Source organism: Acomys minous (assembly GCF_964271855.1).
Source record: "Acomys minous genome assembly, chromosome: 17".
Lineage (NCBI taxonomy): Eukaryota > Metazoa > Chordata > Mammalia > Rodentia > Muridae > Acomys > Acomys minous.
In genome coordinates, this window is record NC_140500.1 from 71,984,770 (window position 1) to 72,004,560 (window position 19,791).

General features: G+C 40.2%; 1 protein-coding gene across 2 annotated transcripts in view; it reads right to left on the minus strand.

Annotated features, from left to right (window-relative positions):
- CHMP3 (charged multivesicular body protein 3) overlaps nucleotides 1-18,998 on the minus strand; it is a 44,742-nt gene extending 25,744 nt beyond the window's left edge. The window contains exons 1-2 of one of the 2 annotated variants that reach the window (XM_084766911.1): nucleotides 18,824-18,997; nucleotides 14,136-14,196 (exon numbers count right to left, since the gene is read on the minus strand). In XM_084766911.1, the coding sequence (XP_084623037.1) occupies nucleotides 14,136-14,196; nucleotides 18,824-18,871 (109 nt within the window). In that variant the 5' untranslated portion in view covers nucleotides 18,872-18,997. Of the gene's footprint in view, nucleotides 1-14,135; nucleotides 14,197-18,823 lie in introns of both variants that reach the window. The other variant, XM_084766912.1, reaches the window with a different exon arrangement.
- Between the last annotated feature and the right edge of the window lie 793 nt (nucleotides 18,999-19,791).

A 19,791-nucleotide genomic window follows, 5' to 3' on the forward strand; every position in this document is an offset into this window, starting at 1 on the left:
GAAAAGGTTGGAAAAAGAGATTTCTACACTGGGCACCACACAGTGGCAACTTACTGTCTAACACTATGGAGACTTGAAGGACATTCAAGTCATTTTCAGGGTTTACGTACAGTGGTACACACCTGTACACCTGCACTCACAAGCCAGAGGTAGAAGAATCACGATTCTTAATCAGCTTGGGCTAACTTACCCCCAAAAAAAGTTGTCTGGAAAAATCCAGGTGTAGTTGTTTTGTATGTTGTGAAAATTAGAAAGGGTGTATGAAGGACCCCTACATTCTCCATCTTCAGACTGTCCTGAAACCCTGGGGTCAAGAAGCACCATTTTCATTTCTGTTTCCTAAGATTGTTAACAAACACAAAGAGAGAAACAGGAAATCTTATATTCTAAGGTAAGTCTCACATGGCCAGGAGGTAGTCATTTGAAGACGGTATTGAATTTGACTTCTTAGTACTGTATTAAGTACTTTTACATACTGTTTACAAGGTTTAATGAGAGAATATTTTGTGTATTATATGAACGTATTTCCTGTCAATTAAAAAACCTATGGCCAATGGACTAGGTAGAATAGGTGAGACATCCGGCAGGCAGAAAGGATGCTGGGATGGAGCCAGGTGCAGGAGATTAGTGAGGAGGGCAAACACGGTACCCGAGCACAGGTAACCAGCCACATGGCAGAATGTAGATTAGTGTAAATGGGTTATTTTAAGTTATGAGCTAGTCAAAGAAGACTATGGCCTAGGTGTGAGTAAATAATATTTTGAGTCTCATGAGTCTTTGTTCTGGGAGTTTGGGGCTGGGAGGAAAAAAACCACTACAACAATCTTTGGCTTTGATTTAAAGATATGACGGCTTACCAAATGAGTCAGGAAGTCTTCTATGCATTTTTATAAGTTCAAGAACTGGTATTAGCACTTCCTTGAATTCATCAGTGAAGCCTTAGATTATTTTCTGGTTGAAATATTCTTTGATCATTGACTCAATGATCAAAGTTGACTGAGACTTGATTTAGGGGAACATATAGTCTATCTGGAGAATGTTCCATGCACACCTGAAGAAAATGAACATTCTGCTGTTGGTGGCAGTTCTGTATATGTCTAAATAAATGTAACTGGTCTCTTCCAAACACTGAAGTCTCCAATTATTACTGAAATCCTACTAATTCCTTCTATTCTTTTTTCCTTTTATACTTTAAGGATATATAGTTAGATGGAAAATGTATACGATGAGGTAGAAATTATATTAGAACTTTTATTAACATAATATGCTCTTTGTCTGAGGAAGCTTTTGTTTTAAAGTTTGGTTTACCTGACACTGGTACAGTTACATCCATTCTCTTGGTTAACACTGTGATGCAGTATCTTTTTCTATTCTTTCACTCTCCATCTATTTGTGTGTTTGGATTTAAAGTGAGTTTCCTATAGACAACATACAGTTAAAGTGTGATCTTCAACACATTCTGACAATCTCTTTTGATTAGAGAGTTTAGCCCTGTTATATTTAAAGATAAATTAAATTCAACACCCAGCCTACCTCAAAGAGGATGATGAGCATCAAAGAACCTCCTTATGGAGATGGCTTCAAATGGACAAACAAGCCACTGGGCAAAATGTCCTCATTTCTACCACAGACAGAATTCTGCCTAAAAATGGGCAAGCTTGGATGCAGGCAGAGTTGACGACCAAACTCTGCCAAGACAGGATAAGCAAGTCCTCAATAGCTCCTGCCTCACAAATATGTCTGTCAGATATATTGGGCCAGAAGGCTAAAGATGATGCTCCAAAGTTATAGAGAGTTTTGGGTGACTATTCAGGTAGAAAACTGTCTCTGTCATCATCCCATTTGGAAAGTTACTAACCTGTACTCCCGGCATACTCAGGTAATCAAGTTTATTCCTTCCCAAGTCTCTGATGGAGTTGAAGACCAGGTAGCTTAGTTTTACAATGAAGCTTAGTTGTTTAGGGCTTAAGATGTTTTTGGGTTTAGATAGATGTTTTAAGTTGATAATGACAAGATGTGATGGAGGCTGATTTACATTCAGAATTTTAGACACACCAAGATAGGAAAGATGTTTCCCTCAAGACTGTCAAATACAAATAGCCAAAACACTAAGAATGCAACATTTATATAATTCCTGATTGTGTCATGGTTCTTCTTGCTATAGGTAGTTTATTGTATATATGTTTTTAATAATATAAATGTATATGTAAAAATAAAAGTGTTTAATTAAAAAATAAAAATTAATTAATTAAATCAAGACATTGGATTCATGCCTATAATACCAACCCTCTGGAGGCAGAAGTCAGATAGGCAAGCATATGGAAAATTTAGCAAGCTGAGTCTCTACTTTGCTTGGGCTATGCACATACAGATCCTTCTCCTAACAAAGCACCTAGCAACCTAGGACCCTTATCTGCATCAAGCTGCACAAACACCTGGTTCCAAACAGTAGAGTCTCACCTCCTTAGCAAGCTTTAATAACTCTGCTTCTGTGAACAGCTTCCATTCAAATATGTTCCAGAATCTCGCTGGCACTGAAGGCATGGTCCAGAACTAGTTTTGGGTGCAAGAATAGTAAGACAAACTGCCTACTAACTGAACTTTTAGGAAAAAATTTCATGCCTACGTATGTTCGGTATGAATATAATTAAAGACCAGCTGCATCACAGGCTATATACGATACCATTGAACTATTTGTGCTAATATCATATATTTCTGCATGTTACATGCCACAATGCATATTATAAACAATTTTAATAGAAATAATGAAAGGAAGAAAGCACTGATTATTTGCATATTACTATATTAAAAATGCTTTATTTTTTGTGTATATCTAGGTTTGTATTTGGCATGATATTCCTTTTGTCCACAATTGTTTTCTTTTCTTTTTTTTAAGATTTATGTATTTATTATGCAATGTTCTGCCTGCATATATGCCTGTGCACCAAAAGAAGGAACCAGATCTCATTACAGATGTTTATGAGCCACCATGTGGTTGCTGGGAATTGAACTCAGGACCTCTAGAACAGCCAGTGCTCTTGACCTCTGGGCCACTTCTCCAACTCTGGCCCACACTTTCTAAGGATTTATTTATATTTACATATATGTGTGCTTGCCTACTGAGTTTATGTGCATGTGCAGGTACTTGTGGAGGAGAGAACAGCACATCAGATCCTGGAGTTAGTGTTATTGCCCAATGTAGATGCTGAGACCCTGTCTCGGGCCCTGTGGGCGCAGTAAGTGCTGTTAGTCTCTGAGCCATTTCTCTAGCCTCAGCCTAGTTTCTTTAGCATTTCTTACTCTGGCAAGAGGGTCAGCTTTTACTTAAAAATATTTAACTTCAATTTTATCTTTATTTTTGCATGCTATTTTCTCTGGATAGAGATTGATGGATTGATTGATTTTGTATTTTCAAAACAGGAGCTTCTTTGTGCAAACTCCACTGTGCTGGAACTGTGCTGTGACCTGGCTGGCCCCGACCTCAGAAACAAGCCTGCCCTGCCTTCCAAGTGCTGGGATTAAGGTGGTTCTTCACAAGCACCACCCAGCTTAAATACAGAAATTCAGGATAAAACTTTCTCTTCTACCATAAGAAAGATGTTCTGATTTACATTATTTCTGGTAACTTTTAGTCATTCTTACTGTCTTCTATGTTTATTTATGTAACGCTGTTAGAGGCTGAACCCAGAGCCGCACACACCTCAGGCAGATGCTCTGCCACTGTTTCCTATAACCAATGTGCCTCTTTTTAGGCTGTCTCTCCTATGCCTCAGTAAACTAAACATGCTGTGGCTCAATGATGTTTTCTCTAATTGATTCAGCTTTGGGTTACTTATTTATAACCTTACTAAAAATAGTGAGCTACAATTTCATCTGATCTCCTGACTCTTCTGATACTCAAATTATACATATCAAACCACTTAACATCACTCTGCAGGTCACAGTAGCTCTGTTGGTTTTGTTGTCTTTTTTTATTTTTCTAGTAATATAGTTTGTGCTATTATCTTCAATTTCTCCAGTCTTACTTTTTATAGTGTCTAATCTGTTGTTTTATCCATTTAGTGAAGTTTTGCTTTATCATAGGAGTTTTATTTTCTTTTTTGCTTATGGCTTTAAAAATTTTTTTAAACAGTTTTTCTCTTGAAATACTTTTTTTTTAAACATCAGAATAGGAGCTTTCCCTCCCTCTTCTCCTCTTAGTCCCTCTTTCTCTTCCCCAATGCCCCCCTCGCTTTCTTCTCAGAGGAGAGACGTCCCGTGGATGCCAACCTTCCTTGGCATATCAAGTAGGACTGGTACATCTTCTGCTATTAAGGTAGCCAGTTCGGGGAAGTCCAGTTAGGGTAAAGGAATCCAAAGGCAGGCAACAAAATCAGAGACAGGTGCTGCTCCTGCTGTTAGAGGTCCCACAAGAGGACCAAGCTCTACATGTGTGAGAGGCCTAGATCCATCCCATAAATGTTCTCTGATTGGTGGTTCAGTCTCTATGAGCCCCTATGGGTCTAGGCTTGTAGGTTTTCTTGTAGTGTCCTTGACCTTCCTGGCTCTTTCAATCCTTCCTCCCCCTCTTCCATAAGATACCCTGAGTGCCGCCTAATATTTGGATGTGGTCTCTGTGTGTTTTCATCAGCTGCTGGGTGAAGCCACTCAGATGACTCATGTTAGTCTCCTGTCTGTAAGTATAGCAGAATATTATTAATAGTAGTCAGAAGTGGCATGTGACTCAAGGTGGGCCAGTCATTGGTTGGCTGGGTTGAAGGTTTTGTGTGTAGGTTAATGTCCTCCTCCCCCACTGGAAGTCCCAAATGGATATAAGAGGTGGCCACTTCAGGCTCCATATCCCCTGCTGCTAGGAGTCTCAGCAAGGGTCACTGTTGGGGGCCATGCAGGAGGAACAGCAAAGCCCTAGAACTCAAATACAGCCCACTAGTTAGCAAACCCATGATGGGTGTGTCTTGGCGAGGCATAACCCTGAGAACTGCGTGTCCTGAGGACTTTATGCTGTTATGGAACATAGCTGCTTGTTACCCTTGCGGTCCTTATGATCCCCCTAATATGTGGATTGTGTGAGCACTATAAAGGGGGCTTCCAGCCCCTCACTGGGCAGTACCACTGGCATACTCAATCTCTTTCAGGCATTGCTGCTGGAGCAGATTAATGATTCAACCACCACCCTTGAAAAGAACCTGCAGAAGTAGATCCCTAACAGTGACCCTTAGAAAGAATTTGGAAAAACAGATTGTTCAAGGTTACGTAAAGACGTTTTTGCTACTGGTTCTGAAGCAGAAAATCTTAGGGAACAATCTGAAGTTAAGAAAAAGTACACTCAGGCTAGAGAGATGGCTCGGAGGTTAAAAACAGTTTGCTCTTCCAGAGGTGCCGAGTTCAATTCCCAGGAACCGGATGGTGGCTCACAACCATCTGTACTGAGATCTGGTGCCCTCTTCTGGCAGGCAAGCACACATGCAGGCAGAAGAGTGTATACATAATAAACAAATAAATCTTAAAAAAAAAAAAGAAAGAAAAAGAAAAAAGTACACTTAATAGTAAAGCTAGGGACCTTTTGAGGTTGGTGACCAAAGACAATACGTCACAACTAGCTGACGTGACTCTCTCACTGAAGCTGAACTTCAAGGTGACAATTTGTTATACTTATTTTTGCCTTCAGCTTCCTGATGATTTAATAGAAATTATTAATAAGTAGATGAACACTTTTAGGATTTAAAGTAAAAATTGATGATTATTTTATATAGCAGTTTAGATTTGTGCTTCTTTTAAGATCTTTATAAGATTACTTTTTAAGATCATTGATTCTTTCTTTGGAACCGCAAATTGTGGCCCGCCAGTTATGAAAAGCTGGCTTATACTCTGTTAATACATAAACAGTTGCTTAGTTACAAATGTGTGTGGGTTCTTGGAAATAATTTGTTTCTCACCCATAATATATAAAACATTTGATCATGTGAAAGTATTGAGGAACATGTTTTTCTCACTTATACTTACTGTAATTATTCACTTAAAGAAAAACAGAATGTAACCATATAGTGATTTTTGTACTGCTTGAAAGATCTTGGGAGGATATATAAGCTGTGAGAGAAATAAGAAAGTTGTTGGAACTCTCTCTTCAGAGTTTGTTCCATCCACCAAAGTATGTAAGCTGGTTGGGTTGGAACTCACGCTTTGGACTCCATCCACCAAGGTGTGTGTGTGTGTGTGTGTGTGTGTGTGCGCGCGCGCGCGTGCGTGTGCGCACGCGCGTGTAAATGTGTAAAGTAAGAGAAACCTGAAAGAGGAAGCTTGTTGGAAGATACCTGCTGGACTCTGCCTTATTTCATCAAGTGGGGTGTGTGTGTGCATGTGTGTATCTGTGGGTTTTGTCTCTCCTTCTTTTTTAGGTGCTTTGCTACGCTCAATGGAAGCCCCCACTAGGAGCCATCAGCTCTAGTCCCAGCTTGCCACACCAGTGGAAGCCATATCAGTTCCAGCTTAGAAGGTACCCTCAGAGGAAGTCTGCAGGGTCACCAGCAGCCACAGGATCCATGCCTTGCCTTAGTTTCCCCAGTTGATGTTGAAGTTGGACTTAATTATTCCTCAATATTCTGGCACCTGAACAGCAGTTCCTCAATAGGTCACCCCCACCCAACTTCCATTCTCACTCCCACCCCACTCTCGTCACCCTCCCCCACCCCTCTCCCATGCTGTTCCCTTCCTCCATCTACTTCAGATGTCTACTTTCTGAGTAAGATTCTCTTAGTCTCCCTTGGGCCTCCTTGCTTCTTAGAGTCTTTGAGTCTGTGTACTGTAGTGTGGTTATCTCATATTATGTGGCTAATATCCACTTACAAGTGAGGACATATGTTATCTTAATAAGTTTGGATTACCTCACTCAGGATGTTATTTTCTAGTTCCATCCAAATTTATCTAGCCTGCAAATTTCAAGATTTCCTTGTTTTAATAGCCGAGTACCACAGTTTCTTTATCCAGTCTTCAGTTGAGGGACATCTAGGTTGTTTCCAGATTCTAGCTATTATGAATAAAACTGCTATGAACATAGTTGAGCAAGAGTCCTTCTGACATAATAAAGCATCTTTTGGATATCTGCCCAGCAGTGGTATAGCTGGGTCTTTAGGTACACTATCCCCAATTTTCTGAGAAATGGCCAGATTGATTTGCAAAGTGATTGTACAAGTTTGCACTCCCACCAGCAATGGAGGAGTGTTCCCCTTGCTCTACATCTTCACCAGCATGTGTTGTCACTTGAGTTTTTGATGTTAGCCATTCTGACAGGTAGAAGATGGAAACTCAGATTATTTTGATTTGCATTTCCCTGATGACTAAGGATGTTAAACATTTCATTAAGTGCTTCTTGGCTTAGACATTCCTCAGTTTGAGAATTCTCGCTTTAGCTCTGTACCCTACTTTTTAATTGGGTTATTTGGTTTGTTGGTGCTTAATTTCTTTTGTTGTTGTTGTTTTGTTTTGTTTTTCAAAACAGGGTTTCTCTGTATAGTAGCTCTGGCTGTCCTAGACTGGCTTTGTAGGGCAGGAAGGTCTCCAACTCACAGACATCTGCCTGCCTCTGCCTCCCAAGTGCTGGGATTAAAGGCGAGCACCACTATACCTGGCTAAGTGTTTATTTCTTGAGTCCTTTATATATTTTGGTTATTACCCTATGTCAGATGTAGGGCTGGTGAGGATCTTTTCCCATTCTGTAGGCTACCATTTTGTCCTACTGACAGTGTCTTTGCCTTACAGAGGCTTTTCAGTTTCCTAAGGTCCCACTTATTGATTGTTGATGTACTGCCTGGGCTGTAGGTGTTCTGTTCAGGAAGCTGTCTCCTGTGCCAATGTTCATTTCCTCTTCTATTAGATTTAATGTATCCAGTTTTAAATTGGGGTCTTTGATCCACATGGGTTTTAGTTTTGTGCAGGGTAATAAATATGGATCTATTTGCATTCTTCTACATGTAGACCAGCTTAGATCAGTTAGACCAGCACCATTTGTTGAAGACGCTCTTTTACCCATTGTATGGTTTTGACTTCTTTGTAAAAAAAAAAAAATCAGGTGTCTGTAGGTGTGTGGGTTTATTTCTAGGTCTTTGATTTGATCCCACTGATCAACCTGTATATTTTGATGTCAATGCCATGCAGTTTTTATTACTATTGCTCTATTATGCTCTTTAAAATCAGGGATGATGATAACTCTAAAGGTTCTTTTATTGTACAGGGGATTGTTTTAGATATTCTGGGTTTTTCCCTCATAGGAAGTTGAGAATTGTTCTTCCCAGGTCTATTAAGAATTGTGTTAAAATTTTCATGTGACTTGCACTATATCTGTAGATTGCTTTTGGGAAGATGGCCATTTTTACTATGTTAATTCTAGTGATACATGAGCATGGGAGATCTTTTCATCTTCTGGTATCTTCTTCGGATTTATTTATAGACTTGAAGTTCTTATCATACATGTCTTTCACTTGCTTGGTTAGAATTAAACCAAGATATTTTCTATTATTTGTAGCTATTGTGAAGGGTGTTGTTTCCCTAATTTTTTTCTCAGAGCATTTATTGTTTGCATAAAGAAGAGCTACTGATTTTAGTTAATTTTGTATCTAGCCACTTAGCTGAAGATGTTTATCAGCCATAGGAGGAATGGTGGAATTTTGGGGGTCACTTATGTATACTATCATATCATCTGCAATTAGTGATACTTTGACTTCTTTCTTGATCTCTTTGTCTTTTGCTCTAGCTAGAACTTCAAGTACTATACTGAAGAGCTAAGGAGACAGTGGACAGCCTTGTCTTTGTTTTAATTTCAGTGGAATTGCTTTAAGTTTCTCTCATTTAATTTGATGTTGGCTATAGGCTTGTTGTATATTGCCTTTATTGTATTTAGGTATGTGCTTTGTATCCCCAATCTCTCCAAAACTTTTAATATGAAGGGGCATTGGATTTTGTTAAAGGCTTTTTCAGCATCTAATGAGATGATAGTGTGAGTTTTTTTCCCCCTTCAGTTTGTTTATATGGTGGATTACATGGATGGATTTTGAACGCTGAAACACCCCTGCATCCCTGGGATGAAGCATATTTGGTAATGGTGGATGCTTTTGATGTCTTCTTAGATTGGATTTGGGAGTATTTTATTGAGTATTTTTGCATCAATGTTCATAAAGGAAATTGGTCTATAATTCTTTCTTTGTTGAGTCTTTGTGTGGTCTAGGTATCGGGGTTGACTGTGGCTTCACAGAATGAGTTTGGCAATGTTCTTTCTGTTTCTATATTGTAGAATAGTTTGAGTACTATTGGTATTAGCTCTTTGTTGAAAGTCTGATAGAATTCTGTTCTAAAACCATCTGACCCTGGGCTTGTTTTTTGTTGTTGTTGTGGCTGTTGTTGGCAGCCTTTTAATGACTGCTTCTATTTCATTAGAGTTTATACAACTATTTAAATTGTTTACCTGATCTTGATTTAACTTTGGTAAGTGGTATCTATCAATAAAATCAGCCGTTTCCTTTAGATTTTTCCAATTTTGTGGAATATAGGCTTTTGAAATAAGACCTAATGATTCTTTGGATTCCCTCAGTTTCTGAAGTTATGTCCCCCTTTTTACTTCTGATTTTGTTAACTGGATATTCTTGCTCTTCCTTTTAGTTAATTTGACTAAGGGTTTGTCTATCTTGTTAATTTTCTCAAAGAACTAGCTCTTGGTTTCATAGATTCTTCGTATTGTTTTCTTTGTTTCTAATTCATTGATTTCAGCTTTGACTGTTGACTTTCAGTTTGACTATTTGCTGCCATCTACTCCTCTTGTGTATGTTTGCTTCTTTTTGCTCTAGAGTGTCAGGTATGCTCTTTAACTGCTAGTATAACAACTCTCCAGTTTCTTTTTCAAAGCACTTAGTGCTATGAACTTTCCTCTTAGCTCTGCCTTCATTGTGTCCCTAAGTTTGGGTATATTGTGCATTCATTTTCCTTGAATTCTAAAAAGTCTTTAATTTATTTCTTCCTTGAGGATAGAGTTGTTCAGCTCCCATGAGTTTGTAGGACTCCTGTTGTTTCTGTTGTTGTTGAAGTCCAGCTTTAATCTATGGTGGTCTGATTAAGATATAGGGAGTTATTTCAATTTTCATGTATCTGTTGAGATTTGCTTTGAGTCTGAGTATATGGTCAATTTTGGAGGTCCCCTGAGGTGCTGAGAAGAAGGTATATTCTTTTGTGTTTGGGTGAAATGTTCTGTAAATATGTTAGGTCCATCTGCACATGATCCCCTTCTTTTGGTTTTGCTGGTGTGAATTTATTTCCTGTGTTTTCTTGGCTGTAGATGTAATCTCTTTATGTTAAGAGTTTTCCTTCTAGTATCCTCTATAGGACTGGATTTGTGGAAAGACAATGCTTAAATTCGGTTTTGTCATGGAATATCTTTTCTTCATCTATGTTGATTGACAGTTTTGCAGGATATAGTAGTCTAGGCTGGCATCTGCGGTCTCTTAGAGAGAGACATTTGCCCAGGCTCTTCTGGCTTTTAAAGTCACTGTGAGAAGTCTAGCCTAATAGGTCTGTCTTTATATGTTATTTGGACTTCTCTTGAAGCTTTTATTCCTTCTTTGTTCTACACATTTAATGTTTTGATTATTATGTGGCAGGATGATTTTCTTTTTTGGTCTAATCTATTTGGCGTTTTATAAGCTTTCTGTACATTTATAATCATCTCTTTCTACAGAGTAGGGGAAATCTTGATATTTTCTGGGCCTTTGAGTTAGAAATCTCCTTCCTCTATTCCTATTAATCTTATGTTCTAAATTCTTTAACATATTTTCTATCCCCCTTTTTACTTAACTGCTTTTTTGGTTGTTTTGTTTTGGGGTTTTGTTGTTTTTATTGTTGCTGTTGTTGGGGGGCATTGTTTTTTGTTTGGATTTAAAAAAAATTTCTACTGTCTAATTTATTTTACACATGTGGGCCATTTTCCTACTTCCCTGCAGTGGCCTTTTCACTTACCACTAAGAATGCCTCCTTGTTAGGTGTCATAACTTTGTAGTTCTTTAAAGAGCATTAAGCTTTATTTTGACTAGCAGCTAAGTCACTTGCGGATCAACTTTAAAACCTGTTCATAAGCTTTCCCCATAAATATCTCTTTATTCTACCCTTAGTACTAAATGTGGCCCTTCTCCAGTCTGTATTGAGTGTCCAAGATTTTAACAAAATGTCTTTACAGTGCTTGCAAAATTAAACCATCTCCAAACCCTTTTTAGCTTTGGGAACCGTTCAGCTTAAAATTTCCTGGTATTTGTTCGGTTCCTATTAATTATTCTTTGTCAGTCTCTGCAGATGTCACTCTAAGTAAGCACATAGCAGTATTTAGCCACAGACTCAGGCCTGTGGAGATACATGGAGTTCTTCCCCGGTTACATTCCTCTTCTCTTCCTTATCCTGATCTCCAAGTCTTCAGTTCAGTAAGACCATCATGGGTTTTTCTTTCTTTCTTTCTTTCTTTCTGGAATCCTTTCAATGTGCCACATTCAATAAAATATCTCAAGCAGAAAAACAGGGCTATGAGGGTTCTCTTTGTTTCTTCTGTCAGTGCACACACACAGTCATTTGTCCAGTGTGGAAAGCAGTTGTTTCATATTGACTTGTTCAAACTTTCATTTACAATTAAGTAGAAGTGTAAGACCAAAATCAACTATCACAGCTGGGAGTAGATTCTCATCTCTAGTGCATTTTTTAAAGTTGTGATACTGTAATCCTGGGATACTTTTCTGGTATTACTATTTTCTACTTGTGAAAGTGATTTTAAAAAAATATCCTTGCTAGGCGTGGTGGCACACGCCTTTAATCCCAGCACTTGGGAGGCAGAGGCATATGGATCTCAAGTTCGAGGCCAGCTTGGTCTACAAAGAGAGTTCCAGGACAGCCAGGGCTATTATACAGAGAAACCCTGTCATGAAAAGTAAAACAGACAAAAAAAAAATCCTCCAAGGAGGAAGAGGATGGTAGAACCCCTATCACATAATAGTAGAGATAAAGGACTATTGGAGGCTAAAGATGTAAGAAAGGATAGGGAAGGACAGGAAAGAAGCAGAGTGCAGCTGATTAGCCAAAACTAAGGCTACAAAAACCCTATGGAAGCTTTGTAAGCTAACTAAAAATTAATTCTTAAGGAGGTGAAATTCAGATAGCCCGCATGGATGGACAATACTTCTCCCAGAAGATATGGGATTAGTAAATAAAAATCTCAGTGCCTGGCTTGCTTGTAGCAACAGGGAGACCCCAGAAGCACTATATCTAACACAGGCTATTGCCATTGCCTTTTCACAGTCCACCAGAACTAAATAGTAAGTCTCTACTACTGAGGCAGGACGTATTTTTGCTACAAGACATAGAAGAATCAAGCTAGAAGTGACCTGAAAACTTCCTCTCCTCTGGCTAGCTTCACAGTGCTGGAAAGTGCTATACAGGCCCCTATAGGGTAGGAAGGAAGCCATCAATATTATTATTCAGCAGTAAATCCTACTATAATACTGACCTGCCAAGCAAGACATATTCACTAGTTTAATAATGGCACAGATACTGGAGTAACCAATAGCTTTTTGGTTGGATTTGACATCTGCATAAGAAGGAATTCATTTCTGATACTTTAAACCTGGGCAAATAACTACGGCTTAGGATGTCTAGGCTCTACAGGGTAACCTACTACTGATGGCTTGCTAAATAGTTATGTTACTAGATTACTGCTGCCCTCTACCTTGTAACTGGGACTCAAAACTGGTCAAAGTGCTAAAAATAAATGACTCTTAAGTGCTCAGACCTAAATGGGACAGCTATAGCAACATCCTAGCCAAAGTTCAGAGAACATTTCAGAAAAAGGGGTGGAAAGAGCGTAAGCATGTGGAGGAGTACCATGAAATATTCTCTTCTGGACATGACACAGCATTGCATACATGAACTCACTACAGCTATGGGTACCGACACAAGATCAGGCCAACAAACCAATCAACGTTTCAACAAACAGTGTGGGAGGCCGCGCTCACATTCGCCATCACAAGATGGCGCTGACATCCTGTGTCCCATGCTAACAAACAACTAATCTGCGCATGTGCGAAGGGATTTTCCACTCGTTGTGCTCTGCCTCTCCCGTGGCGTCATCTCGCCCGATGAGCAACAGCCAATCAGGGACTGACACATCCTAAGCGGAGGACAGTTTCCTATATAAGGGATGGGTTTCTGCTGTTTGGGGTCTCCATTTTACTTGTTGTAAGCTTATGCTCTCCCTCTCAAGATGCATTAAAGCTTTACTGCAGAAGGATCCTGTGTGTGTGTGCAGCGTCGTTCTTGCTGGCGAGACGGTAACGCTAGCCACAAAACAGCACTAACTGGACTCCATGGATTACAGGGCAGAGGGTTGTAGGTATGAATATGAAGTGGGAGAAGAGACCATGGATTGCCTGAGGGGAATGGGAGGGTAACCTGGGCTTGGATATAATCAAGATGCATTGCTTATATGTATAAAATTGACAAAAATAAATAATTTTATACTAAAAAACTTAGTTTCAGCACTACCATTTCTTGGCCACTCACCTTAATTTCAAATGAAACTAAAAAAAAAAAAAAGTAACTTTTATTTAGAAATATATTGTTCCCAATTAAAGTTATATTAAAGCATGCAGACAGTAGAGATAATGGGATTGTATTGTTTTCTTATGCACAAATTATTTAATTAAAACTCCATAAAAGCTGGGCCTGGCGGCACACACCTTTAATCCCAACACTCGGGAAGCAGAGACAGGCAGATCACTGTGGGTTCGAGGCCAGCCTGGTCTACAGAGTGAGTCCAGGACAGCCAAGGCTACACAGAGAAACCCTGTCTCGAACAACAAACAAACAAAAAACCCAATTCCATAAAAGAGTTTTGTTTGCAAGCACCAAGAGCTTTCTTTTGCTCTTACAATTTCATCTGTTTTAACCATTATCCTTTTTTTTCTGAGTATAAAATTAGAAAACAAAATAATATGAACATCTACACATAATTATTATGGGAATAAACTGTGTCTTTTAAAGTATAGGTAAGTTTACTTTGATGCACTGAAATGAAATATAGCATTAGAGTATAGAATAGAAGACATAAAGTAATAATTTACCTCTTATTTGCCTGTCAACAACTCTCATTTCCTTTCTGATCTTCAATGACCATTCATTGACCTACAGACAATTTTAAATAGGGAATTATCAGAGAAGCAAGCACTCTCAGTCAATTTTGTACATTCTTACAAATTCTATTAATTCTGCATTGAATTTAGACACATTTTTTTGTTTTTTAATTTTTAAGAAAGACCTCTATAGAGACTTTGGTTGGTTTGGTTTTTCACGACAGGTTTCTCTGTGTCACCTTGGCTGTCCTAGAACTCACTCTGTAGTCCAGGCTGGCCTCAGACTCACAGAGATTCACCTGCCTGTGCCTCCCTAATGTTGGGATTAAAGGTATGCACCACCATTGCCCAGAACTAGGACTTTTTTTTGAACCAACTCTTTTATTCACAGTACACAGGAACTGCAAACTGTTTAAAGCAGGGAAGAAAAACATTCTATAGAAGACTCTTTGTGTATACTAGTGCTTTTCACATGGTGTGTGGGCAAAGACAAAGAACATCAGAAGATTTTCACCTATTACACATAATTATTTTAAAATCTACTCTGCCTGTGTATTGAGAACTTATCTTTACGTGTTACTTTTCTTCCTATCTGGTTACAATCTCTGAGGCACTCAATAGCCAACTGGAAACACCGGTATGGATAACTCTTCTAGCCCATTCTCATGCAAGTGAACTCTTTTCCTAGTTTTTTCAAAAGTACTGAAGAAAAACCTGAAGTGACATCTGATGGGTCATTAAATTTCTGTTTATATTAAATTTATATTAAATTTCTGTGTGATTTTGGCACATGAGTCAGAAAAGCTGACATTCCCACTTCAATGCCCTTCCATTACCAACTATTTAGTGAGAGGTTTTTCAGGAGTTAAGTTTAATTTTAAAATTCTATATTAATTCTACAGGAATAGGATACTAAACCCTATAATGTTCATCCACAGGTACACAAACTGAACTGCATTTAAAATTCCTTTCATTGGAAGGTGTAGTTCCATCACATTTCAAGTTTAACATTTACCAAAATCTGCAAAGTATTTACAAAAACAATCCCACTGAAAAAACGTTTCAGTACTTAAAGGCCAGACATGACTTATAACCCCCAAGCAGGGGTACAGAATCCCCAATGTTCACTGGCCAAGCCAACCTAGCCAAAATGTGAGCTTCATGTTGAATGATCTTTTAGGTTTAGTCCCAGGAGAATAAGGCACAAAGTGGTAGTACAGGATCCCTGATATCTTCTTCCCGCAAATGTACAGGCGTGACATCTACTTACTCACACATACAAATAAAAAACACAAAACTATAAGGTAATACAAATTTTAAATAATCAGGCTGGATTTATGTGCACGCTAAGTAAAATTCATATAATATACAACTAATCATGTTAAAATATATAATTGATGGTGAAATTTGTTGTCAATCCTTAAAACCTTTTCATCACCTTGGAACACCGTACACATCTTAAATAATCTTGTATCTCCCCATCCACCAATAATTTGCTTTCTGTCTTTACAGAACTGGTTATTTTAAATATTTAATATAATGTGTGACCTCTGGTTCCAGATTCTTTCACTTCATAGCATGTATTCAAGGCTCACTGATGTAGTGGCATGTATGAGTATGCTATCTTTTTTATGTCTTTCTTTCAACCTATCGTAAGCATATACCACAAATTTGTTTCTCTCTTTATCTGTCGATGGCCACTTGAGTTTGCCACTACCTTTCGGCTATTGCTAATATTTATGTGTAAATTTTAAAAAGACCTATTTAAGTCATATGGTGGTGGCACATGCCTTTAATCCCATCACTTGCGAGGCAGAGTCAGGTGGATCTCTGTGAGTTTAGAGGCTAGCCTGGTCTACAGAGGGAGTTCCAGGACAGCCAGGGCTACACAGAGAAACTCAGTCTTTTGTTTTGTTTTGTTTTGTTTTTTTGAGAAACTCAGTCTTAAAAAAACAAAACAGCGAGGGGTGTGGTGGCACTCGCCTTTAATCCTAGCACTTGGGAAGCAGAGGCAGGTGGACTGCTGTGAGTTCGAGGCCAGTCTGGTCTACAAAACAAGTCTAGGACAGCCAAGCCTACACAGAGAAACCCTGTCTGGAAAAATCAAACCAAACCAAACAATTCAACAGCACTGGGGCAGCTCAAATGACACTTAGCATATTTCTTTAGGGTTAAGAGACACAATTCAAGATCAGGAGCGCGATAAAATGCATCAAACAAGTTTCATAACAGTAATGAACGGTACAGCAGAGAAAATTTAAAACAGATAGAAAGAAATTTCAACAAGTATTTACTTAAGTTGCAACAGTATTTTAAAAACACGTCAAGCACACATGCAGGCAGAACATCTTTTTAAAAAACCAAATCAAAGGTGAAATCAAATAAGTGAAAGAGAATGTAAGGAATTCAGTAATAAAGTCTTAAAATCAATTTTTAAGTTAGACTATGCTGTGAAAACCATAAGGAACCTACAGAAAATTTCCGACCAATAAGATAAGTGCTTTATTCAAATTTATTCACTAAGTCTATTATATGCCAGACACAAATGAAGTGAAGGGAACTGAAACCAGCAAGAAGGCATCACCTACAACCAGTGCTGAGACAAATGACACGCAGAAAACAACTGTCCAAATCCCTGTCCCACCAATCCCTGGAGCTAACTCCTGGTGGACTGAAAATACAAGTGTGAAATGAAAACTTATTACACCAGTGACAACTGTTAGACTAGAGATGCAGCTCAGGGGTGGAAGGCTTGCCTGGCTACAGGGGGGAGGGGCCGAGCAGGGGGGAATGTCCCAGCTAGCGTCACCCCCTACTCCTCGCAGGAGCCTATCCTGTGGTAGGTCTCCAGCTTGTCTCAGATGCCCCGCCCGTGGTTTCTCCTGCAGCAAGCCCTGTCTCCCCACCCCCAGAACACACCTTCTTGATCAAGAATAAAGTTTGCCTTGTCCAGACACAGCAAGCTGCAGCTGGGGTGGTAGTCTGTGGTTTCCACCGAGAACATATTCTTTTTTTTTTTTTTTTTTTTTTTTAAGAACATATTCTTAACATCGTGACCTAGTACGAAGTTCACACTTTCCTTGTGAGGCACTCTGACTAAAATTGTTTAACTTGGACTTCATCAAGTTTACATCCAACTTCCATTTCGCAGAAAATGGCACAGAGGAAAAAGTGAGCACAAGACATGGTCAGACCAGGCAGAATGCTGAACAGCCAACTCTAAAGTCTTTACTTTTACAACTTTTATTTTTTAAGGCAGGAATTAAAATTTTAAAACGAATGAATGTATGATCATGTCTCAGAAACTCTACAACACCCAGACTACTTCTTAAAATCTTTGTTTTCTGAGTCGCTGTCCAATCTGGCCTCTAACTCTTGCCTTCAGGAATATTCCTTCCCAAACCACCCAAGTAGTTGGACTACGAGCACACCCCGCTGCACCTCTTAAAACTTTTTTTATTGGGCTGGAGAGATGACTCGGAGGTTGAGAGCGCTAACTGTTCATCCGGAGGTCCTGTGTTCAGTTCCCAGCAACCACATGGTGGCTCACAACCATCTATGATGATATCTGGTGCCCTCTTGTGGTCTGCAGGTGTACATGCAGGCAGAACACTGTATACATAATAAATACATTTTTAAAAACTTTTCTTATTAAGGGCATTCATCGATTTTACTGCCGATTTTGTGATATATTATACTCCCCCCCCCTTTTTTTTCCCGAGGCAGGGTTTCTTTGTATAGCCTTGTCTATCCTGGAGTCACTTTGTAGACCAGGCTGGTCTCGAACACGGGAGATCCTGATTCAGTAGGTACGGAACGGGACCCCACAAGTCCAACATGCTCGGATGCTTGCACTGCTATTGCGGCTGCTGGCGGTCTATGTAACAAGGCTGCTGCGTAAAGAGCGCACCTCCACCACCACTATGAGCTCAAACTTTACAACTTTTTATTTGTTTCTTTGTCTAGGACAGGGTTTCTCTGTGCAGCCTTGGCTGAGACTTTACATCTTTTAAGGGTCAATTTCTGCAATGTCTTCTTACGCGACAGGTGAGAACGTGGCTCGGACAAGTCTCGGAGGTCACAGTGCCGAGACGTATTAAAGTAGTACTCAAAACTGATTCTTGGTTCCCAGAATAACACAATGTGTATAGGCAGATCTAAGAATGCGGAGCAGGATCAGAACTACTGTCGGTAGCAATCAGCTTCTGGAATAAACAGAAGTCGGGCTTCCCTGCACTGAGCGGTGACCGAGTAAGGAACCTGCCTGGCAGGTGCCTGGACCTTCTGGAGTTCCTGACCCCGCTCAACGCGCACACACCCTTCCGGTCTGGAGCAGGTCCCCCGGGTGGTCTGCAGAACGGCGTAGGGGCGGGGACTGCGTGAGAGAAAGGTTCCGGGCGGCCCGTACCACCGCGCACAGGGGAGAGTGGCTTCTCCGGGCCGGCTGTGTCGCGCCTCAGAGCCTTGGGGACGAGGCCGAGGCGCCCTTACCCGGACCTACGCACCCTGGCCGGGCGCCAGTCAGCGAGGGTGCGCTCGTCCCCACAGCCCGATCCTAAACTCTTCCCTCGGCCCCTCCGCGAGTGGAAGGCCCCGGAAATGGAAACCAGCCCGAGAGCGCAGGCAAGCCGTTCCCACCTCCGCTGCCCAGCGCGTAGCTTCCCCGGTTGCTGACCTACCAGCTCTTTGGGAGGCTTCTCCTGGGTTTTTCCGAACAGCCCCATCATGGACCGAACTCCTCTTACCGCTTCCGACTTTCCCGTTCCCTGCGCCCAGGCAGGTCGCGGGCAGCCGCCTGGGCGGGGCTGAGGGGAAGGGAATCCAGACGCCCTGAAAAGGGCGCGGCGGCAGCAGAGGTTGTACGCATGCGCGCTGCGCAGGCGCAGAGTTGAGCAGGGAGGGGTTCTACAGTCCTGGTGACCCCATTGCGCATGTTAAGTGTGGTTATGTGAAGTGTAGCAGTGACTATATTTATTGACGATACCCGAAATCTGTCAGTTATTCCAGAAATGTGTATCTCCACGTTGTCACGTTTATTTACAACCACTTCCCAGATGTTGGTGGGCGGCTTCCTCTTTGTGTCCTGGAGGCACCTCACAGGCTGCAAACCTGCCCTCTTAGCACCGACTCAGAAACTTGACCTTCGTCTTTCCCCTTTTTAGGAAGTCTTAAAAGTTCTAGCAGAGATCTTATGCTGAAGTCTTAGGAGAAGAGTGCATAGGCATCACAGATTATAACACTCCTTTCACTTCTAAGATTAACGTTAAGCAGACCTACAGGACTCAGAGTTGAAGATAACTTCTAAAGCGAAGGTAACAAAAGACCTCCATTCTGCCCCTATTAAAGAAATGGACTCAGACAAGGAACTATGCAAGGGAACTTGGGCCCCCTGGAAGAGCAGGAAGCGCTCCTAACTGATGAGCCACTTCTCCAGGCTCGCCTAAAAAAAAAAAAAAAAAAAGGAAAGGGGGAAATCTTTAAAATCCTATTTTATTCACTGAAACTTTAATGATTAAAAAAAAACAAAACATTGTTCTCTAACAGAACAGAGGCAACCTGGGGCCAAGATCTATTTCCTCTGTGAAGGGACCAGTTAGTGTATCTTATAGTTAAATCTGCATATGTTCTAACTTTAGTATCATAGCTT